This window comes from Lepidochelys kempii, chromosome 1 (assembly GCF_965140265.1).
Source record: "Lepidochelys kempii isolate rLepKem1 chromosome 1, rLepKem1.hap2, whole genome shotgun sequence".
NCBI lineage: Eukaryota > Metazoa > Chordata > Testudines > Cheloniidae > Lepidochelys > Lepidochelys kempii.
In genome coordinates this window covers 285,046,855-285,072,523 of record NC_133256.1, presented here as the reverse complement: position 1 = coordinate 285,072,523, position 25,669 = coordinate 285,046,855, and the positions used below count along the sequence as shown (strand labels likewise).

General features: G+C 40.9%; 1 protein-coding gene across 3 annotated transcripts in view; it reads right to left on the bottom strand.

Annotated features, from left to right (window-relative positions):
• The window catches only part of PTPRB (protein tyrosine phosphatase receptor type B), a 102,784-nt gene that overhangs the window by 57,432 nt on the left and 19,683 nt on the right, over positions 1-25,669 (bottom strand). For 2 of the 3 annotated variants that reach the window (XM_073327788.1, XM_073327789.1), the window contains exons 3-7: positions 21,005-21,246; positions 12,202-12,478; positions 2,419-2,697; positions 1,784-2,041; positions 631-894 (exon numbers count right to left, since the gene is read on the bottom strand). In XM_073327788.1, coding sequence (XP_073183889.1) covers positions 631-894; positions 1,784-2,041; positions 2,419-2,697; positions 12,202-12,478; positions 21,005-21,246 — 1,320 coding nt within the window. Of the gene's footprint in view, positions 1-630; positions 895-1,783; positions 2,042-2,418; positions 2,698-12,201; positions 12,479-12,846; positions 13,386-21,004; positions 21,247-25,669 lie in introns of those variants that run through there. The other variant, XM_073327790.1, reaches the window with a different exon arrangement.

Below are 25,669 nucleotides of genomic sequence, written 5' to 3'. Positions count from 1 at the left end.
AGACTTGAACATGTCTGACTTGTGAGTGTTCTTCTATCCACAGATATATGACCATAGAGGGGCAATGTTGTTATACTTTGTTGATAGTTTTAAATAATTGCACAGTACCTTACATGCATATTTCCATTTACTGTAGCCCTGTTTTATCTCTCTCTCTGGATTGTGTTCAAAATAATAAAATTAGGCAAAAATTACTGAATGTACAGGCGCTGAATAGTTTTGCTACAGGCTCAACCTATGCTGATTTCTATCTACAGCATATACCACCGCTTCTTTCTGACAGGTCAGCACTGTAGCTTTGACTACTGGCTGCAAGGTTGCTGTAAGCAGTAAGGAGTACTGTAAGAAGTACAGTAAGATCAGCCCAACAATTTTTGCCTCACAGAATCATAGAGTTTAAGGCCAGAAGGGACCACTAGATAATCTATTCTGACCTGCTGTACATCACAGGCCACCAACACCAGCCAGCACCTGCACACTATACCCAACAACCAAATCTCAGCAACCTCCTATTGCCTAGCAACCAAATCTGCTTCTCTTCCAACATGATCTTCTACATGGCAGTGTATTCAATGGGATAGATCAAAGAGGCTTTGATTACAAATGTTCTTACTGATGCACAAGACTTACCTGTCCTGCCAGTTGCCATCTTATCAGTGAATAATTCACCACTGATTGTGCTGACAGTGACCTGATAAAGACTTCCTGGAATCAACTTGTCAAACTGAGCCTCTGTGACCTGGGGCTGTAAAGTTTTGATTTCTTTAATGGATCCAAGATGAGACAGAGTGATATTGTAGAAATCTAGGTTTCCTAGAGGTCTTTTCCATGTAACTTTTAATGTATCCAAGCTGCCATCATTCGTCACCATCAAAGCTGAGACTTCTGCTGGGGCTAAAAAAAAATAACGAAAAAGAAAACAAAATATTTCACCCACAGAGTACACAACATGTACATGGCATGTAGTTTGATTTTTTAAACCTATATTTAAGACCATTTATACCCAAAGTGGCTCTACTAACATTGCTTACTGTAACATCACTGGATGATCAAATACACGAGTCACCTCCTTATTTTCATTGATTGTGCATGTTGAATGTAAAGGCTTATAATGGCACGCGCTGCTCAAGGTTATTGAAAGCCAGAGAGGTGTTAGCACAACAAAAGCTGTAGTTTGACTGGAGTTATTCCTGATTGACACCAGTGTAAGTGGGATCAAAATATGATCCTGTGTATTTTGACATTTCACCAGAAGAAAAGCAAACCAACAACTCTCACCTTGTTTTCTGCGAGGGCTGTTCTTAAACGTATCAAAAGTTACGAAGGTTCTTTTCTTCCTGTTTTGTTTTTCTAAAGTGACCGCTTTGACCTATGCTATTCCATGCAGATTTAAATAGTGGGTCACCATCTACTGTCATGCCATGTGCATAATTCCCAGTGAAGTCAACAGGAGTTTTCAGTGAGTCTCAAAGTCAGGATTTCTAACCCCCCAAAAATAATCTACAGAAATATTACCTCCAACTTCTCAGAAAACCACTAAACTCTGCAACTCAGATAATTAAGTTAAACCCCATACAATGCTATGAAAGAATGGGGCTGTATGCTGCCTAGATTCAGGCATGCAACATTCAATTGGGGTCAGCTGGAGCTCTGCCACACAGAGGGCAGAATTATGAACCTTAGTGTTCCGTTTAGGCCAGACCAAACAATTCCACTTCTTATTTTGAAATTCGCTATATTGCAGCCTCACAGTTTTGCTATGCGTTATTTATGATATCATTACCTGTCCTAACCAGTTTAAAGTTGTAGCTTTCTAGTCCTGCAGCTTCAGCTATGATAGTGAGATTATACAGGTGACCTGCTGTAAGTCCAAGAAAAGTGTAGGAGAGTAAGCGTTCCTCATGGTTGATCTCACGAACCGGTCCTTCTTTATCCAGTAATAGCAGCCTGTATCGATCCACATAACCAGAGCCAGGTAGCCATGAAACGTGGATAGTGTCTGTCTTGACACTGATCTGAATGTTTTGCACTGGGGATGGCACTGATGAAATAAAAAACATATGTTTTACAGGTAATGGTTTTCTTCACTATCTGAGCAAGATTGAACTGTTCAACTTTGCAAAGATTTTGAGTGTTTAGGGTTTGCCAAAAGCAAAACCAAAATTGATGGCCAAATTGGACCTGCCAACATTTCTTCATACTTAGAAGAGGTCTCTTAAAATTAATTAGAAATTCTTGGTTTACCTCTATTTATAACCAACCTGAACCATGTTAGGTTAATGAAGACTGATTACATGCATAACTTGCTATCTAGGAGAAATGCATATCTATACCCTTTTTGAAATGCATAACCTCAAAATGTGTGTAAAAATGCTCAGTAGCCTTATTTAGATGCACTACACATAAAACAGGTCTCACCAGTAGATCCGCTGATGTGAATTGCTGGGGTGCTTTTATTTCCAGCAACTGCAGTGATGATAACATTGTATTTGCTCCCAGGGGTTAGACTGGAAAAGGTCTCTTCTCTTCTTGAAATACCTCCTTGTATTGAGACATTCTGTATCTTTTTATTATTATGATCAGATAATTGTAGCTCATACCAGTCCACCTTTCCTGAGGATGGACTCCACGAGACCTGCAAGCTTGTGGAAGTAGTTTTTTCCTTATTAATTTCAAATTTAGCTGGTGGTAAGGGATCTGTAATTACAAATAACAGCAAAAATATTAATTTAGTTAGGTTTTAGAAGAGTTTTACAGGTTAGCTCAATCAACTCCAACAATTTCCAGTTTTTCATCATTCCACTGCAAATCTTTATTGAAAATTTTTCTTTATTCCATTTCCAAACACCATGTTCACTGAAAACACAACTAATCTTCCTATGAATTGGCCCTGGAGAACCCAGATATATGTATAATATAGAAAAGCACATGCTTCAGTGTGTGTAAATAGTTTCAAAATCTGTTGACAACAAACCTATGGCATCACTATATTAGAAACAGCCCTGCAGTCATAATGACTCAGGATAATGTAGTCTATAAATATTAGAGCATCAGTGACTAACTTTCAGGTGCTTATGCCAGATTATGAGGGTTTTTTAGTTGGATGCACAATACCAACACCACAAATAAATGCACAACATATTTCAGCATTCCCCGGCAGTTAAGTTGGACACAAAAGTGTGTATATTTAAAGTTCTTCAAGATAAAGGTACAATTTTAATTATGATAGTGTTTTAGTTTTTGCTATTGTCTTCAATCAGAATAAGCACCTTCTGACAATACATATCCACTCTTCTACTGGAAGGGTCTCCAATACCAGAAGTATTGTCCTAAACATCAGGTCTAAACAACAATAACAAAAAACCCCAAAAAAGCTGTATATAAGCTTTTAGAATGTATACTTTAAAGGACTATTCTTTGATTAAGTAGTCATCTTGGGCCAAACTGTTTGAGAGAAAGCTTAAGCTCCAAAAATGATAGCAAGTATACTCCAAAATTTACAGACTTTTGATTATTTCATAGTTTCTTGTAACTAAAAGAAGTCATTATACACTGATGCACTAAAGCTCCCATTTGTATTTGATAACATGGTTACGTTATAATGAACAAAAAAGTACTAAAGTTGCAGAGTTAAGCACTCAAACGTTAGGAAGTGACTGAATTTAGTGCCCGTGCTGCCTTAATACAGCCTCCTTGTGCATCTATATGCCTTGCCCAACGTAACACACAAAGAGTGTGGCAGAGCCAGACAGAGATCCCAGCTGTGCAGGATACTAGCACAGCGTCTTAACCCCCTCAAAACCCATCCTTTTCCTTCTTTCAACCCGCTGCTTCATTCACTGTGCACCCTGAGTAAAGCAGGGACCCTATAAAACAAACGGGCAACTTTGATTCAGGCATTTCCTAACTTTTGAGTGCCTGACTTTGCAAACTTAAATATTCTTTTAATGTAATTTCTTGTACGTAAACTTCTAAGTTTTTTTTTAAACCAACCCCCCCACCCCTGCATAAATTCCATCTAAACCACACTGACCCTTCCATAGGGGTCCGCTTCAGACTTGCAAATTATGCCCTTTCACTGGCACACAGGGTACAATGCGGGGGAGTGGCCCTGAGGAGATTTCCTTACAGCAAGAATATCCTATGGCTAGTGTACATGTCCCTGTGGTGCTGTTTGGCACAGGTTAGTGCTAGGGCCGGGGCCAGACAGGGGCATGATGGGTAGCAGCCAGAGCGTTCTGCACACAGGAAAGTCTGGGCTGTGGAGAAGCCTGGAGACAGCCTGGTAAGGCTGCTGTGAGTTAAAGCATCCTCCAAGGCTGCTCTTACCCGGGGGACACACAAGCTGCTAGAGCAGGTTAGAATCTGGGAGGCACAAAGGTGGTTTACAGTCACCTTCGCCCTCTCCATTGGGCCATAAGTTTTAGTGCAGCACAGAATGTGGCCCTGGATTTGATTTTCAACCTCTTCTGAAGTGAGCTTGTGCAACCTGTCAGTTACCCTATCTGTAAATTGGGGCGAAATGGTACTTGCTAGCCTCCTCAGGCGGGGGTGTGAGGCCTTGCTCAGTAATAAGGGCTGCGAAGAGCTGAGACTGTGATGTGTCCTGATGAAAGCTAGAGGCACGTATCATCCAGAACACATCACACGATCCACTGTCTACAGCCAAGCCCTAAGATACAACCGAACTTGCTCCAATCCCTCAGACAGAGACAAACCCCACAAGATCTTTATCAAACATTCTTAAAACTGCAATACCCACCTGGGGAAGTGAGGAAACAGATTGACAGAGTGAGACAGGTACCCAGAAGTCACCTACTACAGGACAGGTCCAACAAGGAAAACAACAGAACACCACTGGGCGTCACGTATAGCCCCCGGCTAAAACCTCTCCAGCACATCATCAATGATCTACAACCTATCCTGGAAAACGATCCCTTACTCTCCTACACCTTGGGAGGCAGGCCAGTCCTCGCTTACAGACAGCTCCCCAACCTGAAGCAAATACTCACCAGCAACTACATACCACACCACAGAAACACTAACCAAGGAACCAATCGCTGCAGCAAACCTCGTTGCCTACTCTGTCCCCATATCTACTCTAGCGACACCATCAGAGGACTCAACCACACCATCAGGTGCTCATTCACCTGCACGTCAACTAATGTGATATATGCCATCATGTGCCCTCTGCCATGTACATTGGCCAAACAGGACAGTCCCTATGTAAAAGAATAAATGGACACAAATCGGACATCAGGAATGGTAACATACAAAAGCCAGTAGGAGAACACTTCAATCTTCCTGGACATTCTATAACAGATTTGAACGTAGCTATACTTGAACAAAAAAACTTCAGAAACAGACTTCAAAGAGAAACAGCAGAACTAAATTCATTTGCAAATTTAACACCATTAATTTGGGCTTGAATAGGGACTGGGAGTGGCTGGCTCGTTACAAAAGCAGCTTTGCCTCTCCTGGAATTGACACCTCCTCATCTATTGTTGGGAGTGGACTACATCCACCCTGATTGAATTGGCCCTGTCAACACTGGTTCTCCACTTGTGAGGTAACTCCCTTCTCTTCATGTGTCAGAATATTTATGTCTGCATCTATAATTTTCACTCCATGCATCTGAAGAAATAGTTTTTACCCATGAAAGCCTATGCTCAAATAAATCTGTTAGTCTTTAAGGTGCCACTGGACTCCTTGTTGTTTTTGTGCATACAGACTAACACAGCTACCCGCGATACTTAATTATAAGACTTTGCTACCAGCTCCACCTATAATATATAATAATCCGTTAAAGACTATTATCTGGCAAATAGCAAGAATGTAAAATTATTCTTTGAAGGTGACTGGTTGAATTAGAAAAAATCACCCGTTAGGAGTCAAACAAATACTAGCATTATGTAAGGTAAGAGATGTAGGAAATTCTTAAGTGAAGAAGAACCATAGGTGATAAATGGAAGGATCTTTCATTCTTGCTGAAACAACATAATTAGGATTAGGCTGACTGATTGCAAAAGTAATCAACACTGTAATCATGTCTCTTATCAAATCATATCAAAGATAATAGCATATTATTATTTTACATGCTACAGTTTCTTCATAATGTACACTGTGCTGGGTGTGGAATTTAATTTCCAAAGTATATTTAAAAAAAAAAAAGTTGCGTGCCTAGAAGGTGAAGTTCAGAAATTCAAACTTTATCTAATCTATCTGGCCCAGAAAACAAAACACTCAGTCCTTTGTACATCCGTTAGAACAAAGGAACAATGAGATTGGGAAATGCCTGGGCTGAAAGAGCTCTGGCTGGAAACACACACTTAAAAAACCATTTACATTGTTATTATATTCTCTGCTGGCAACTGTCCCACACTGATATATCACAGAAATAAAAAATTTTCATGAAGATATTTTTATACTACTCTATAATGAACCAATGCCTTTGAATATATAAAAGAAATAAATCTGGGTGTTTAATTTTTTTTTAAATTCCACTACACTAATGTCTTAGTTGTTGTGAAATTTTTTAGTAAGAGTACTTACTGGACATGCACAGCCCTTGTATGTACATTTGATTAACAGACTAGTTATGGTTACAGCTGCAGATTCCCAAAGACATGATGGACTGTAATTATGGAAACATAATATATTATCCATGAGAAAGATATAATCTAGGATGTGAGCACAGGTCTGAGAGCTGGGAACTCTCAAATTCCAATTTAACTCTCTCTCTGTTTCCGTTTCTATAAATCAGAGATAATACTTACCTACCACACAGGAATTTTGTGAAGATTAGTTCATGGGCCTGATCCTAGAGTCCTTAAATGATCAATTTCTTTGGGATGAGCTGCATAACGTTTTGCTTCTTGTGAGAGATGAAGCCCATATTCATGATGATAAAACCTTTATATCACACTACTCCAATATGTATTCTCTATTAATAATCTGTCTCTTGAGAGGATTATTATTTAATATTTGTAATGCTTACAGGCCTGACTATGTCAGGACCCCATTATGCTCAATGCTGTACAAGATACAGTAAATGACATTTGTCTCAAAGATCTCACAATTTATAGAATTACAAGGATGGTCCATCAATATCTGTGGAGTTTAAAAAAAATAAAGGGGTTTAGTCTTATCTCCAAATTGACTTGGAGTCTGACTGAGTTTATGAACTCTGTTGGTATATTACTAGGGTGAAAGAATTTTTACTTTGTTCAGTTCAAATACTTAACTTCAAAGTGGTTGCTAGCACAGGTGCCTGTATTTGTCAGTGGAACCAGTCTGAGTCAAGGCAGAAACAGTATCTACCAGTGTAGTATTTTAGGAGAATACCATAGAATCATAGAACTGGAAGGGACCTTGAGAGGTCATCTAGTCCAGTCCCCTACGCTCAAGGCAGGACTTAAGTATTATGTAAACCTTCCCTGACAGGTGTTTGTCCAACCTGCTCTAAAAATCCCCAATGATGGAGATTCCACAAGTTCCCTAGGCAATTTATTCCAGTGCTTATGTAACCCACACACCTCCTGGGTATGGTATTCTGTCCCATCTAGTGGCAGCGAGACCACTTAAAGAGAGAGATAAAATGAGTTTGCTCTACAGCCTTGGCTAACAGCCAGTTAGCTTTTAGCTTATGCTGTAAAGGCTCATGCGCTAAGCTCCAAAGGTCCCCGGTTTGATCCCGCCTGCCAGTGACCAGGGTCTGTTGGCATTACACTTAATCACCCTGACAGTTAGGAAGTTTTTCCTAATGTCCAATCTAAACCACTTTTGCTGCAGTTTAAGCCCATTGCTTCTTGTCCTATCCTCAGACGTTAAGAACAACTTTTCTCCCTCCTCCTTGTAACAACCTTTTATGTACTTGCAAACTGTTATGTCCCCTCTCAGTCTTCTCTTTTCCAGACTAAACAAACCCAATTTTTTCAATCTTTCCTCATAGTCATGTTTTCTAGACCTTTAATCATTTGTGTTGCTCTTCTCCGGACTTTCTCCAATTTGTCTACATCCTTCCTGAAACGTGGTGCCCAGAACTGGACATAATACTCCAGTTGAGGCCTAATACCATGTTGTACAATGTATTAAAACCCCCTCTAATTATAGCTAAACCTAGTGTCTTTATGAATGAAAATATAAGAGTCAACTGAAAGTTTTAAATAATTTATTCAAAAACTAAGGAAATACCCAAATAAAAACTTCATTAAGATACCTTCAAGGTTCTAAAGACCAATTAATTACGTCTGGATTTTAAAATATGTATTTTCCCACAAATTTAACCATAATTTAGAACTAATGTAAAAGTGTTTTTTAAATAGGGCTGGATTCACAAAAGTACTTAGGCACCTAACTGCTACTTTTGGTGCCTAAATTCCAGAATCAGACCACAATGGGATTCACAAGCCCTCTGCTCAGCTATAGCTGAACCCTGTAGGCCTAAGCTCAAGCAACGCCTACGTTTTTGCAGTAAAAGTTCCACAGGTGCCCATGTTTCTGCTAGTGTGCAGAAAAGTTTCTGCTGCTCCCCTTTAGGTGTTCAGATGCCTAAGCCCCAGTGCGATGCACAAACCAGGGGAAGATAGGTGTTTCTCCATCTAATTGCCTATGGAGCCCAATGCAGTTATCTTGTGAATCTGGCTCTAATGTTCTAAGTAATGCCTTGAAGTCACTCAGAGGGACTACTCAGATGTAAAAAGTTAATCACGTGCACAAGTGTTTGCAGAATCAGGGCCTAAGTGTTTTTGTCTGAAAACATAAAATCCAATCCTACCACCTTTATCCATACAGTGGTCCTTATTCACATTTGAATAAGGGTTACAAGCCCCCTAGACACATATTTTGTCATCACAAATTTTAAAATATCAATAATATTGTCCGGAATATATATATATGTAAATGTATATCTTGTATACTAGTTTATGTACTTTAAATACTACAGAACTGCCAATATAAATACTAAAATATGCCAAAGGCACAAACTTGATGCCTAATCACATCTGTAATTTTAGGTATACATTGCAGAATTTATCTGTAGAGCTCAGTTCTGATAAATTATCAGCATTTCCCCTCTCATTTTGTGCTCTCCAAAAATAGCACTACTATCAAAATGAAACAGCAATATATATAATATTTATGCCACTTTTTGGGGAGTAAAGACCAGTTGTAGAGGTTCAGATATTGTCTTTTCTAATTAATAATCTGTAGACTAAAGATTCTTCAGTAAACATCACCATGACAGACTTCACCTGAATGAACCTTTGTGGTATATTGGATCAATGTTCTACAAATTAATAGTCTTCAGTTGTCAAATTAAATGGCAATTTAGTAAACTCTTTTTTCTTGTTTAGAAAAAGCCCTGTCTTTTAACATATACAGTTTTTCTTTTAATACATTAATGTATTAAATTACAGTATCTTGAAGTAATTTAAGAGTCTGAATTATACGCACAAAACCAAATCAAATTAATTTCCTCAATTTAAACCTTTTGCTTAGGAATTGCAGCATGTGTGGTATTTACTACACATTGATCTCACCTTAAATACCAAAGCAGAATGGAGCAAAATGAAGATAGAATGATTTTTTTTTAATTTTAGGGGTTTAAGTTGAACTTCAACATTATTTTAACTATCCTACCGCTTCATATTGTAAGTGTGAACATTTGACATTAAGGTACAGCATTAAGCAAAACGTCATGGGCAAAATGTAAGCTCGGCATGAGAACCAGCCTATAAAAGCGTCAGCAGTACTGAACGTTCACAAGAAGTTATGTATGTGGTCTTTATAACACAGATTATTTTATATATATCTATATACACACTGGGCCTGATTCTGCTCCTATTAAAGTCAATGGGAGTTTTGCCTTTCAGTATAATCGGCCCCAAAAGGTCCCCTCACACAAACACACTCAGAGGTTAGTTTCCAAGAATAAATGCCTTTATAGATTCAGTTTCCATAACTTAGTTAACAAAAGTACTGACACTAGAAGTCAGTGAGAAAAAAGGGTGGAAAGTCTTCCAAAAAACTAGAGTAAAATGTTGCCCCTAGTGGAAATGAAGGAATAGCCTCTTTAAAAACTGTATATTACTATATATTAAAATGTACTGTATTTAATGTATGTATTCTTTTGCCTTGTTAAACCTTAACAAATCAAAGACATTAATTAAAACATTGTAAATAGTTACATTTGGCAGATAATTGTGTATTTCTATACATAATCCAAATTATGTAAATGACTTGACTACATTCAGGTGCTGGGTGATATTGCAAAGTAAATATTGCAGATAAAGCAACCTAAGTAGCTGCTTCCATAGGCAATTTTCACAATCTCCTTGAGAGATATGTATAAAAAACCCCTCTCTCCTTCTTGCTAACCTCTCTGCTATCCAAACCCAAACCTCACCTAGATCAAGGTAAACTAATTTAGAGGATTTCAGCTGTAAACTTTCATCAATCTTGTTACTTTGTATCCAACAGACATGTGATCATACAAATATTGTACACAGATCTGTTTCAATCATTCTGTCATTTTCTTATATTCTGTGAAAGGCTGTTTACCAAGATGGAAATCTGTCAAAAATGATATATATAAACCATTGTCTAAATTCAATATTATAATATAATCAAAACATTTTCCACTTATACAATATATAATCTCCTGTCTATGTTGCTATCTTTTGCTCATCTTCTATTCAAGGGCTATATAAAAAACCTTTACCATTCAACCAAGATTGTGATAGATACCTGCTACTTAGATAAGTTAATTTGTTATTTTTGCTTTTAAAGTATGACTCATCAATATTAAAAACAGTTGGAGCAATGCATGATATAGATTTAAATTGCTGTTACTATGGAAACCATTAGTTGTACCAAGCCCTACTAAAAATATTTCTCCCATTGAATATATGCCTATCACACTGGATTTGACTACACTAGACTGTTTTATCTTGAGTTAATTGATTGCCAATTAACTGAGGTTAGTTAACATTATTTGGAGAAGAGGCACAGTAATTGTGAAATAAAACAATGAGGATTAGAGAAAGTCAATTCTAAGTATTCATCTACTATCACCTTCAGACATAAACAAAGACCACCTTTAAAAATTGCAATGCCTCTCTATAGCTAAGATTTCAGGAAGGGATAAGGGAGGGGATCAGATGATAGAGGCTTTTATACTTTAACAACTCAGGTTTGCGGTCCTGTATTACCAACTAGCAGAAGGCTGTCAAATATTATATTTCAGCAGCTTTTTAAAAAAAGAACTATATGAAATTAAAACATCAGTATATGTAAGAAAGGGTCCAATATTTCTCCCACTGAAGTCAATAGTTTGGTGCAGTTCTTTGTTTTAAAGCTATAAATTGTTCCTACATAGGAAACCAACGACACTGCATTTGCAGAATATGGATAGAAAATATTTTAGTATATTTATAGCCAATTATGTTTCCAATACAATAAACCTATTGAAAACAACTGGTCTTTATGTAATACCACATGTATGCCCATGATTTGTATTTGTAGGAAATGTTGTACACACATTTTTATTTTATCTATAATCACAAGCAGTTTTATTTTAGGAAAAAGTATTAGCTTTGAACAGCTACCTGTCAGCTTTCACGGGCTGAAATTGGTCAAACTTATTTCCAGTAAAGTTATGCAGAGTAAAACAGTCAGTTATGCACTCTTGATAGGTTCAGTTAGTTTATAATGGAATAGTTGTGTTTTAAATGCAAGCAAATATGCTATGAACGGAGAATCTGTAACGTCTTTGAAGAGCATAAAGCATATTTTATGCTGCTATTTCAAAATAGATCTTCTGTTCTGTATTATAATCGTTTGAAGTCTATTTTTTAACAAAATAAACCCTTTAAACAGATCTAGACTATTCACAGTAAAATCTCCCTTCAAGCCCAGAGTGCTACTTTTCAGCAGCACTTACTGAGAGCAACTGGGAAGGAGTTAAAGCATGGGAATTCTACAGCCAGCCTGCTGCAAACGATATAGATTTAAAGTGCCTTTGGAAACAGAGTCAATAATCCTTTGGGACATCATCTGCCTTCTATTTTCCATCATCAAAGCAAGGTCAGGAAAATCAGCCTCGAAATAAGATTGTGGGGGGAACAAACCGCCCCAAGCCCCCTTTCCTACGCTGCCAAAAAAAAGAAAAGTTTGCAGCACTTCTGCACCTGTCTCCCTTACCTGTTTGCAAGGAGATGTTCCTCGTTTCTGTGTCCGAGAGAGAGAAAATCCTGAGATGATACAAAGTCCCTGCTTCTAAGCCATTGTAGCTGCATTCGTAGGACTCGTTAGTCTTCTGGACGGGATGACACTCCGTGTGCGAGGCGTTGTCAGAGCTGCACGTCAGGGTGAAGTTGCAGAGATTCCCCAAACTGCTCCATCTGAGATAGACAGACCGGCTGGAGACCCTCCACTCCGTCAGGTTGATGGCGCATTTCACAGGCTCCCCATGGCCCTTCTGGAGAGGACAACACAGACCGCTGATTAGCCACAACGTGCCTTGACTTCTGCAGCACTCACCTTATTCCCTGAGTCGGTCTTGGGGCCATTGGGGTCGCTCACCAGGTGGGGAGACTTGCAACGTGAGTCAAGAAAAGGAGACATTGCCCCCGCTGCCCCTGGGGGGGGAGTGCTGCTGGTGAAGGCAGCAATGGAAATTCACCTGGGGGAGAGGTGGGCGAGTGGCAGGGGGCAGAGGGGAGTCTCTGAGCAGCAGGAAAGGGGGGTGCAGGTGAGTTGCTCTGGGATGGACTCAGTGAAGATGAAATGATGGGGGGGGGACTGCGGGTTCCCCCTGGCGCCCCTTCCCCCCTCCTGGCAGCTCACCTTGATGAGGGCCAGCGCCATCCACAAGGAGACCCCAGCTGCCGAGCGCAGCATTGCCACCAGTGTTTTATTTGCAATAATCCTCGTAGTGGGGGGGTGGGGAGGGATAAAGAAGCGAAGTTGCCAAAAATGGGTCCTGGGTCGAGCCCCCCTCCCCCCCCCGGCTGGTGCGCGAGGGGCAGCCCTCTGCGGGGCAGGGCACTTGTCGCATGCGCTCAGGGGGGGCCCCGGGCTCCCTGAGGTTTCCTTCGGGCAGGGGGTGCGCAGGGGCTGCCCGCGGCCGGCTGCAGGCTCCGGGAGGAGGAGGAGGAGGAAGAGGCAGCTCGCCGCAGCACTTCCCACGCTGCCATGCTGACCCCGGCTGACTCTGCCTCAGCCCTGGCCGCCGACTTCCGCAATCAAAAGGCAATTTCCTTGCGTCCCTCTCCAGAGGCACAAGGGGGGGGGGGGGGGGCAGGAGCCAATGTCTGCGGCCGGCAGGGCGCCCAGGCCGGGCTGCCCCCTGTGCCCCCCTCAGCCTGCTCCAAGACTTTCACTTTCCTCCGCTCCTTCCTCCTGGTGCTAGGCTCAGCGCCTCTCGCTTCTCCCCCTTCACTTTCCTCTCCCCCAGCCCTCTTCCTTCCTATCTTCCTCCCTCATCTGCTTTCTCCCGGGGCTCCGCTCCTATCCCAGGGCTATTTCTGACTCGGGAGCGACCAGATGCTCATTGCCCTGAGCTTCTCTCCCCCTCTCCACACCCATCGGAATCTCTTATGTAAACCGTCTCGTTTCACACTTGCCTCACCCCGGGTCCCATCCAGTTCACTTTCCCAGCCCCCCCCCCCCCCACGTTCTCCTTTGCCAACCTGGGCTTTACACAGATTGTGTTCAAACCTCCTTTCCCATCTGCCTAGAGACTGGGGGTGTCTCTGCAAAGTCATCATCTGGAGAGTGCAACTTTCTGGCTAAGTTTTTCAGCCCCTCCTTCATTCTCTCTGTGCCCCACAGTGTCATTTCAGCAGTGCCCAAGATTAAATAAGCAGCAGTCAACATACTCATTCGTTGTTTTTCTAGCATATTCAAACCAGTCTAATCTCTACCTGTAAAAACACACAAAAGAGTTCAAGGCTTTGTATGCCCTGGTATTTAATTTCTCCACAACTCCATGGATGGAGGAGTAATCAGTACATCAAAGAGGGTCAAGTTATCTCCGCTTCCCCCCCCCCCACACTTTTGTCGTTGAAACAATCTCCTTCCCAGTTCCTGAATAGCTCTGAAACTAAAAATACACACCACAGAAAGCAAGAAAGTCTCCAGATTCTCAGGGAACAAAGAAAATGAATGTCATACACTAAAGAAGCAGAAGCAACAGCAGAACCCACCACTTCTCCTATTTACTCCCATTTCCTTTCATCTACATTTCAAGCCATAGTAAACAGGGGGTGGGAGAGGGGGGTAATGTACCTAGAATTTCAGAGTAGCAGCCGTGTTAGTCTGTATGAGCAAAAAGAAAAGGAGTACTAGTGGCACCTTAGAGACTAACCAATTTATTTGAGCATAATTTATTTATACTCAAATAAATTGGTTAGTCTCTAAGGTGCCACTAGTACTCCTTTTCTTTGTACCTAGAATTGTTTCACATCTTCAGTATCAGGATAGATAAGATAGAAGCAGATTGGGTAAATTTGGAGTTCACTAGAAAAGAAAAGTAGGCTTTTTTCCCCCTTTACACAGGATATATTATATTTCTGCATTTTCAGTACTATATAATGTACAAGGGTTTTAACTTTCATGATCAACAATTAAGCACATTTTTCAGCAGCATTGTTAGATTTTCTTCTGTGGGTACTGACATGAAAAAATGCAGTGAGTTAAAAATAGCTGTTTGTTAACCCTCTTGGAGGAAGGGGGGGCTGTTGGATATTTCTGTCTATTGTTAGAAATAAGTGATCAGTCTGATAAGCAAGATCCAACAGTGTGAAAAGACCAAGCTTCTAACAGTTTTACTCATGCTGAATAGTATCTTGGTCTCTGAGCCCACACTGAACTCTCTGAGTGTGGATTCCCACACCTGTGCAAAGCTCCATGGATTTCAGTGGGACTGTGTGCAGGGGTCCACTGATGCAAAGCTCAGTATTACGATCAACGCGTTATTCTGCACATCGTTCCACTGCAACAAATGTGGCAGAATCTGGCTCAAAATGAAGGACATAAACAATAAATTGAGCATCAACCCAAACACGGTATCATGCTGGATCAATTTCAGTGACATGTTTAAAAATTTTCCGTAACCACAACTATGTGATTCATAAGCTGTAGTGATACGATTAGTGTTATTTTTATGTATTATTTGTAGTATGGTAGTGCCAGGAACCTCAGTCACTGACCAGGACCCTATGGTGCTAGGCACTGTACAAAAACGGTACAAAATTATGGTCTTTGCTATTCTAAAGTGCTATTCTAAAGTGATAAACAGTAGTGTGATAGGTAACACACGGCATGTGTGTTAGAACAAAATAAATGTAGATCTGAAATGATAGCGGTATCTTGTTAAAATCCATTCAAGTTGAGTGATGTCAGTTGCTGCACTAGCCACTCAGACTTTCTGATATTACAAGATCATTTTTAGAAACAGTGAGGTGATAGTGCTTCCAAGTATGACAAAACATTATCAATATGGTCACCACACCTTCAGAGATCTATACGCATAACATATCTGGAAAAAAAACTATAGGTCCCTATTTCAACATGTGCATGTTTAAAAGCACCTGTTTGTTTGGGGTTTTTTTTTTTGAACTTGTGTAGATCACACATAGATCCTTCTGTAAATGCACCACGTTCAGAATCTTAAACTATAGCAAAGATGTACTTTAAAAATACAGGTTTCAGAGTAGCAGCCGTGTTAGTCTGTATTCGCAAAAAGAAAAGGAGTACTTGTGGCACCTTAGAGACTAACCCATTTATTTGAGCATAAGCTTTCGTGAGCTATAGCTCACTTCATCGGATGCATTCAGTGGAAAATACAGTGAGGAGATTTATATACACACAGAACATGAAAAAATGGGTGTTTATCATGCACACTATAAGGAGAGTGATCACTTAAGATGAGCTATTACCAGCAGGAGTGGGGGGGGGGGGAAGAAAACCTTTTGTAGTGATAATCAAGGTGGGCCATTTCCAGCAGTTAACAAGAACATCTGAGGAACAGTGGTGGGGGGGGGGCAATAAACAAGGGAAAATAGTTTTACTTTGTGTAATGACTCAACCACTCCCACTCTCTATTCAAGCCTAAGTTAATTGTATCCAATTTGCAAATTAATTCCAATTCAGCAGTCTCTCCTTGGAGTCTGTTTTTGAAGTCTTTTTGTTGAAGAATAGCCACTTTTAGGTCAGAAATCGAGTGACCAGAGAGATTGAAGTGTTCTACGACTGGTTTATGAATGTTATAATTCTTGATGTCGGATTTGTGTCCATGTATTCTTTTACGTAGAGACTGTCCAGTTTGACCAATGTACATGGCAGAGGGGATTATTGGTTTATTACATTGGTCAAACTGGACAGTCTTTACGTAAAAGAATACATGGACACAAATCCGACGTCAAGAATTATAACATTCATAAACCAGTCGGAGAACACTTCAATCTCTCTGGTCATAGAATCATAGAATATCAGGGTTGGAAGCAACCTCAAGAGGTCATCTAGTCCAACCCCCTGCTCAAAGCAGGACCGATCCCCGACTAAATCATCCCAGCCAGGGCTTTGTCAAACCTGATCTTAAAAACTTCTAGAGAAGGAGATTCCACTGAAAACATTCCAGTGTTTCACCACCCTCATAGTGAAAAACTTTTTCCTAAGATCCAACCTAAATCTCCCCACTGCAACTTGAGACCATTATTCCTTGTTCTATCATCTGCTACCACTGAGAACAGTCTAGAGCCATCCTCTTTGGAACCCCCTTTCAGGTAGTTGAAAGCAGCTATCAAATCCCTCCTCATTCTTCTCTTCTGAAGACTAAACATCCCCAGTACTCTCAGCCTCTCCTCATAAGTCATGTGTTCCAGTCCCCTAATCATTTTTATTGCCCTCCGCTGGACTCTTTCCAATTTTTCCACATCCTTCTTGTAGTGTGGGGCTCAAAACTGGAAACAGTACTCCAGATGAGGCCTCACCAACATCGAATAGAGGGGAACGATCACGTCCCTCGATCTGCTGGCAATGCCCCTACTTATACATCCCAAAATGCCATTGGCCTTCTCAGCAACAAGGGCACACTGTTGACTCATATCCAACTTTTCGTCCACTGTCACCCCTAGGTCCTTTTCTGCAGAACTGCTGCCGAGCCATTTGGTCCCTAGTCTGTAGCGGTGCATTGGATTCTTCCGTCCTAAGTGCAGGACCCTGCACTTGTCCTTGTTGAACCTCATCAGATTTCTTTTGGCCCAATCCTCCAATTTGTCTAGGTCCCTCTGTATCCTATCCCTCCCCTCCAGCGTATCTACCACTCCTCCCAGTTTAGTGTCACTCGATTTCTGACCTAAAAGTGGCTATTCTTCAACAAAAAGACTTCAAAAACAGAGACTGCTGAATTGGAATTAATTTGCAAATTGGATACAATTAACTTAGGCTTGAATAGAGACTGGGAGTGGTTGAGTCATTACACAAAGTAAAACTATTTCCCCTTGTTTATTCCTCCCCCCCCCCCACTGTTCCTCAGACGTTCTAGTTAACTGCTGGAAATGGCCCACCTTGATTATCACTACAAAAGGTTTTCTCTCCCCCCCCTCCTGCTGGTAATAGCTTATCTTAAGTAATCACTCTCCATACAGCGTGCATGATAAACACCCATTTTTTCATGTTCTGTGTGTATATAAATTTCCTAACCGTATTTTCCACTGAATGCATCCGATGAAGTGAGCTATAGCTCACGAAAGCTTATGCTCAAATAAATGGGTTAGTCTCTAAGGTGCCACAAGTACTCCTTTTCTTTTTAAAAATACATAAACTAAATATACATTTGGAATGAAAGAAGAAAAATCTGTGTTTGAGGAACATGGCAAACTTTTTTTGATCAAATTTGCAGGTACGTTTCTAGACAATCAACCCATTGCCCTTTCCTTTACCAATTGGTCTTAATGAAATCAGGAGAAGTTTCAGAGCTTCAACCAAATGTTGAATTTTACCTAAAAGGATTGAATTCTCCTGAAGAGGTTGTTTCCAACCAGAATAATTCAGTTGTATTGTGCTCTATGGCAAAAGAGAGCCAAATTTCAAAATTTCATCCTGGGAGATTCACAAGTAAGAGGATGCTGCTGCTTTTTCTGTGTTGTCCTTAAATTGAGAAGCAGTTCTTTTTTTATTGATTGACTGATTGATTGTTACTCCTGCAATTGAAAAGGCTTTAAAAGCCTCACCCTTCCTGTATTTTCATTGGAAAATAAGTATAGATTTGTGAACTTCCAGGAATCCTTCTGTATATTGCAGAGGACAGTGACACTCAAGGGTAAGGATTGCCAGAGATGTCTATCCCAACACTGGAATAAGGGATAGGATAGGCCACTGATGGTATTATATTTTAACAGAATAAACAGCATAATACCAAATAATTAATTCTAAGTTGGTACTGAACAGACACACTCTTAGTAAATCAGTAAGCATGGCCCTTAGCAGTTACTGAATCAGTCTGCTCAGCCAAGAATTTTATTTTTTTTTAAAAAAGCTGGAAGTGAGTTTTGGGAGTGCCCGGATGTGTGTCTAATAGCAGGCTCCAGTCTTTTTCAGACACTTTCCCAAGGTTTCCTGGCTTTTTTTTTTGCTTTTTTTTTAAACACCAACTGTGCTCTCTCTCTTTTTTTAATCAGAAGGAAATGGGCTTTGCATAGCTTTTGTCACAGCTTTGAAAGTACAAGCTGCAGATTTACTTGCAACCCAGAGCTGCTCTAAACTAAACATTTTGTTTGATTCAAGTGCCGCCATTGTCCCCCCAAAATGGGTTTGTTCACAGGCAAACAACGTCAAGGCTTTTATTCTGTAAGCTATGGAGACTGGCCTGTGTTGGTACTGTTCACAGACATCATTGTGTTCCTAACAATGATATTACATACTTATATAGCTTTTTCTATTTTCAAAGCATTGTACAAACATTATACAATCCTTTAAACACCCATGGCAAGTGGACAAATAAATGTTTTAACCCCATTTTACAGACAGGGAAACTGAAAGACCAGCAGTTTAAGGCCAAAAATGTTAAACTTGTATGTCTAAAGCGAAGCACCTAAATTAAAGTGGCTTGATGTAGCTGGGAGCTGCAGGTGCTCAATACCTCCAAAAATTAGATCACTTTTATGTAAATGCTTAATATGGATTTAAGTGCTTCACTTTAGGCCTCTAGCCTTGAAAAATTTGACCTATGTGATTTGCTGAAGTCCACTGATGTGAATCATTGACAAAACCAGGACTAGAATTTAGGAATTCCTAGTTCACTAGATCATGATGTAGCCTGATTTTTCTAAAACTTTGATGGGGGTACTTTGTGGCAGTGTGGGGAGGCAGAGTGTAAGTTTGCTATTAACAACAAAAGATTTTGTGTAATATTTCGATTCAGAGTGAAGTTACCAGTAGGCCCTTAGCGTTCTAGTTGGAGTGCATGTACCTTAATGGTGTGTGTGAGACAGCTAGCTTGATGTATAATGTACATCTAATTCACTTGCATGAAACCTGAAAAATCAAATCATACCTGGGTGCAAAATCCTCCCTCAGCTCAGCACCAGACTGCGGGGTTGCAGTGCAGCAACTTTACCTCTTACTGCAGTTGCTCCAGCCTATATGCTGGGATAGCAGCTACAGCCTCTCTACACGTTTTGTGTGTGTTTGGATTCTGGATCTGCATAGTCCTGGCTCACATTGCTCCCCCGTCTACCTCCCGCGCTGCCCTCCGCACCAGCTTATGCAGAATGGGTGCAGAGATGCTCTTTGTGGCAAACCAGGGATGTAGAGGCCTCGCTTCGAGGCCTCTCCATCCACAGTCCATTCATTCCCCCCCCATGCCCCCACCCCCAGCAAAGCCTAGGTGGTGCTGACATCCTTGGGCAGGCCCATTGAATCAGGGTGAATGTCACCTTTACAGTGAAGACCATTGAATAAACAGAAAACTGTTATAGAGCACTCCGAACAGCTGCATGGTAGTAAGTTCTACTGGAATACATACAAAACTGGGCAGATACAAAGCACATTTCCCAGTCTCATCCAAAGTAATGCTGTCACCTAAAGTAATGACTAAACACTTTTATTTGCCCATTCCAACCTTTTAGCACAGAAAATATCCCATGGCAATAGAAGCAACATGGAATTGAAGGGATTTGAAACATCAGTATATCTGTAGCAGTGATATAACAAATTACATATCACATTCTTTAAACCTTACTGCCTGCACATAGCCAGATTTTTACAGATGATCTGTGTTTTTGCATCCACACACTGTGTTTTTCTCTTACAGTACTTGACTGTACCTTGCAGAGATGCACACAGAGGGAAGGGTGGAAGGCATCCTATAGAGTCCGCATGTGCACTGCTACATCCTTTTACAGGGTGAAACTTAGTACTCTTTGCTGGTTTTTCTGGCCTATGCATAAAAAGTCTGCCTCCTTCCCATCTCTGCTCTCCCCCTGTGGGTGAGTGGGCCCTAAGTGAAGCAAGGAAAGAGCAACCTCTGTGGTTCCCTGAGTACAGGGCTTGTAGTTTTGCCTAACACTTACACAAGGTGGCAGTGAAAAAGTTCTTTACACCATCTCCACACTGCATATCCCCGACATAAGAGCCAGGCTGAATCTAGCTCACAATTATTTAAGTCATTCAGACATCACCCGCGTATACCTGAAAACCATGTATTTAACTCAACTACCTAAATTGCACATAGGATTACTTGCACCTGCAAAACAGCTGAAAATCAGACTCATAAGGTTGGAATAGCACTTTTCTTTTCAATAGAGATGGAACCACAGCTCACACAGCATGCCAACTGGAGAATCAGAAATAGCACCCTGTCCTCTGCCCGCTCAGCTGGACTGCACTTACTCTGAATATGTCCCCTGGCATTTTCAAGCTTCTTGTCAATTCATTTGACACAGATACGGAATGACTGAAAACCAGGCCCAGTATATTCCAATTAACTTGTCTGCCTTACCTCTTCTGTGGTACTGAAGTATTGATAGGGAGTTGCTGGAATCCAGGATTTCTCTGTTACTGCAGACAACTTCAGGGTCAGATAGAGCTTTTCATTAGTGTTTTTGTTGTAGTTTTCTGTAATGTTTCTGATGAAGATCTCTGTGCTACTCCTATGGAAATTCCCAGGACTAGATGTAATAGCATTAAAGGGAGAGGAGGTACTTCTACTGTTCTCCAAGATGCAGAAAATCCAGTGCAGATCTAAGATGAATAAAGGACAATAACTAAAATTAGCTTCATATTTGCTCATCATCCGTTCTTTCAACAGTAAAGACCCTGGAACCTGTTATACTGTAAGTAGTTTAGTTTAATATATATAGTTCTATAGCCTTGGAAACAGATGTTTTATAGACCTTTCGCTTACATGATTAGAATATTTGTGAAAACCATAGTAAAATAAAATTACTGGATCATTTAAACCATCAATTTTAAGCAGAATTCCCCATTGATTCTGAGGAGGGAAATAGTGCTTTAATTTTGATGGCATGATATGGCTTACAAAATTTTGCACTTATTTGAATGTATTGGATATCAAAAGATTCCAATTTCTTAGGGGAAACTAATTATTTGCATCACATTCCAGGCTAGAGTCTAATCTAATTTACAGTGATGTAAATGCAGAGGGACATAATTCAAGCTAATAAAGTTGCTTTAGTGTAAATGCAGCCTAAATATGGCCCTCTGTATCACAAGTGTGATGCTTGCATTTTACTTTTAATTCTTGCTTGAAAATAGTAGATCAAAGAATTCAAAACAACCTTGACAAATTGGAGAACTGTTTTGATTTAGACAAGATGAAATTCAATAAAGACAAGTGCAAAGTACTTCACCTACTAAGGAAAAATCAAATGAACAACTACAAACTGGGGAATAACTGACTAAGTGGTAGTACTGTTGAAAAGAATCTGATGGTGGATGAAAAATGGAACATGAGCCAACAATGTGATGCAGTTGCAAAAAAAAGGTGAGATTGGCCTGGGGGAAGCTCTCAGTGGCTTGAGCATTTGCCTGCTAAACCCAGGGTTGTAAGCTCTCTCCTTGAGGGGGCCCTTTAGGGATCTGGGGCAAAAATTGGGGATTGGTCCTGCTTTGAGCAGGGGGTTGGACTAGATGACTTCCTGAGGTCCCTTCCAACCCTGATATTCTATATTAATAGGAATGTTATTTCTAAGACATGGAAGTAATTTTCCCTCTCTGGTGAGGCCTCAGCTGGAGTCAGGGCTGTCCCTAAGAGGGTGCGGGGCCCGGGACTACCCCCTCATCTGCCCCCACTCCACCCCAAGCCCCCGCCTCACCTCTTCCTGCCCCTGCTCCATCCTGCCCCCATTCCACTCCTTCCTTCAAGCTCCAACCCCTCCTCTTTCTGGCTTCCGCTCCCTCCCCTGAGCGAGGCTGGGGCCAGGGTGCTTGCTGCTGCCGGCACAAGGCCCCCCGCTATTCCCCCAGGCTGCCCTGGATGCCATGTCCCCCTGAAGCACGCCTCCCCCCCCCCCAAAGCGTGGGGCCCTGGGTGGTTGCCCCATCCTATGGACGGGATGGCTCTGGATGGAGTACTGTGTCCAGTTCTGGGCAGCGCACTTTAGGAAAGATGTGGACAAATTGGAGACATGCCAGAGCAGAGCAACAAAAATTAAAAAAAGCTTAGAAAACCTCACCTCTGAGGAAATGTTAAAAAAACTAGGCATGTTTAGTCTTCAGAAAAAAAGACTGAGGGGGGACTTGATAACAGTCTTCAAATATGTTAAGGGCTGTTACAAAGAGGATGGTGATCAATTGTTCTGTATCAAGGGGGATTTAGGTTTGATACTAGGAAAACTTTTCTAACTATAAGGTTAGTTAAGTTCTGGAATAGGCTTCAAAGGGATGTAGTGGAATTCCTATCATTGGAGGTTTTTAAGAACAAGTTGGACAAACACTTGTCAGGGATGGTCTAGGTTTACTTGATTCTGCTTCAGTACAGGGGGCTGGGCTCAATGTCCTCTCAAGGTCCTTTCCAGCTCCACATTTCAGAGATTCGATGATCGTTTAAAACATTTCCATGTGTACTATTATACCAGTTCTGTCCAGAGAGCAAACGACCCTTGGTTGCTGTCTTTTCAAGGTTCTGATAACAATTATATGAGTTAGCTGAACCATTTGCAAATTTGTACCACTGGTTTGTGTTTTTAGTCACGTATCCTTTAGAGAATGCCAAAGTTACAATTAGCATGCAGGAAAGATTTTACTGCACATTTTTCCTCCACATTTTCATGTCTCTTCCTCCCCACTGATATGTATTTAATATCCTTTCTCTGTGGCCAGTAGGGCAGGGTTCAATCTGTGGTGGACTCTCCATCTAGGAGCACCACATTTAGGCTGGGCACTTGGAACTGCTCACCGTCTTCTCCCAGAGAACTGAATCACCATGTCTAGCCTTTACTAGCCTAAAGCCTATGATACTTTTCCTGTCTTTGAACCAGGGTCTTGCACATGACAGAACTTTGTTTTGGTGCTGCACCACTGGGTTGGTTGCCACTTAGAACAATTTTAGCTCACAGGCCTTCTAAAAAGATTTAATAACTGGGTTAGATGTAGCAGAAAACTTCCAGTATGATTATTTAGCATGTAATTATGATGTCTTAGCATGCCAACCTATGTTTACTCCTCTACCAAAAGGATCAGTTGGTGAACTTTCCTCCTAAAATGCATATAACTTTTCTCATATGTTAACTTGCCTATTTAATGCTACTGATAAACTAAAACTTTGCATGCTTTTATTTACATCCAGGAATATAACCAAAATATATAAGACATATGTTTCTGTAAGTTACACTTTAATGAACATGTTTCCTCATCCGAACAACACAGTATGTTAGCCCAGTATATATCATCTGAGCCCTTTCAGAGGTATTTTTCAGATGAATATATAACCATACTACTGTATGTATTTCCCCTTTTTTATCTAATTTTGCTCTTCTATGAACAAAAATTTCTAAGTCTCTATTAAATCACAAAAATGTTGATCAAATATTTTACAAAATCTAGGTGCTAAGGCCAATACTGCGGGTCTAATTCTGCTCTCTCTTACACTGGTATAAGGCTGGATTAACTCCACTGAAATCGCTGATGGAACTGGGAGAGCAGCATTTAACCTAAAGTCTGCTCCAGTGGTGCAAAACAGCCAGGATGCTGTTTTAATAGGATATCTGGAGAATCCCCTGGTGCATGTGTGGAGCCCATGTAGCGCTCAGTCTACACTACACAGCTTTTACCAGAGGGGAGAGAGAGGGTGTGGCTAGAGCATCACTGTGCTCTCACTGTCCTCAGTTGCAAGGAGGGCCCCTTGGGGCCATAGAAATGTAGCATTTCTCTGAAACTTCTCTGAGTTACTCCAAAGACTAGACTAGCTGGCAAAAAGGTTGCTTAAAGACAATGGGAGCTACCACGTGCTCAGCAGCACTTTTGAAAATCAGGCCACTTGATTTGGTGCCTAAATATGGATTTAGAAGCCTAACTTAAAGCACCCATTTTTGAAAATCTTGGCCTCAGCCAAGTCATGTATAGCTAAATAGCAATGATTGCAGCAGGAAATAGTTTGCATTGCATTGCCAGCTGGGTTTTAGGTAAGCTTCAACTCCATAAAAGGGCAGGTCCTGACACTAGAGCCACACATAACAGCATTCAGCAGGCAGGGGACTAGTAGCTGCGACCATGCAGAGGAGACAGAACTTGATAGACCGAAAGGACTGTAGAGCAGGTGTTTCGCAGAAATACTCCCTCACCTCTGCGAGAAGTTAAATTGAACACAGAATCACACATATGATAGTCATGCTGGAGGTCAAGGTCAGTACTACTGTGGGTTTCTAGCCAAAGGACCCTTCTAGTCAACATAAGATTGACCACAGGAGCCAGTCAGTTACCTTTCACTATATAAATCAGTCTCTTATTCTATTTTCAGGAGTACTGCTCAGTATAGACCTACTCCGCCGCACACTGAAATTGATGGTAGCTTTGCACTGACTTCAATAAAAACAGAATCAGACCTAATATTATTTTTCCAAGGGAGCAGCACCACTGTCCTGATACAAGGATTCCTGGTCCATCTTAAACAGAAGGTATTTGTTAAAGAAAACTACCCATCGTAGACACAAACAGATGTCCACACAGCTTGAGTTCCAGCGTTGTATCTCTTTTTGACCAGGAAGCATCCACCTGCTTAGAAATCTATACAGCACACAGAGAGCTCTAGGGTAGGCTTTTCAAAGGTGTTCAGCATTGTTCTAATTCACTGGTTCTCAAACTTTTGTATTGGTGACCCCTTTCACAGATTTCAGAGTAGCAGCTGTGTTAGTCTGTATCCCCAAAAAGAAAAGGAGGACTTGTGGCACCTTAGAGACTAACCAATTTATTTGAGCATAAGCTTTTTTGAGCTACAGCTCACTTCATCAGATGCATTCAGTGGAAAATACAGTGAGGAGATTTATATACACAGAGAACGTGAAACAATGGATTTTACCATACACATTGTAAGGACAGTGATAAGGTAAGGTGAGCTATTACCAGCAGGAAAGCGGGGGGAGGAGGGGGACCTTTTGTAGTGATAATCAAGGTGGGCCATTTCCAGCAGTTGACAAGAACGTCTGAG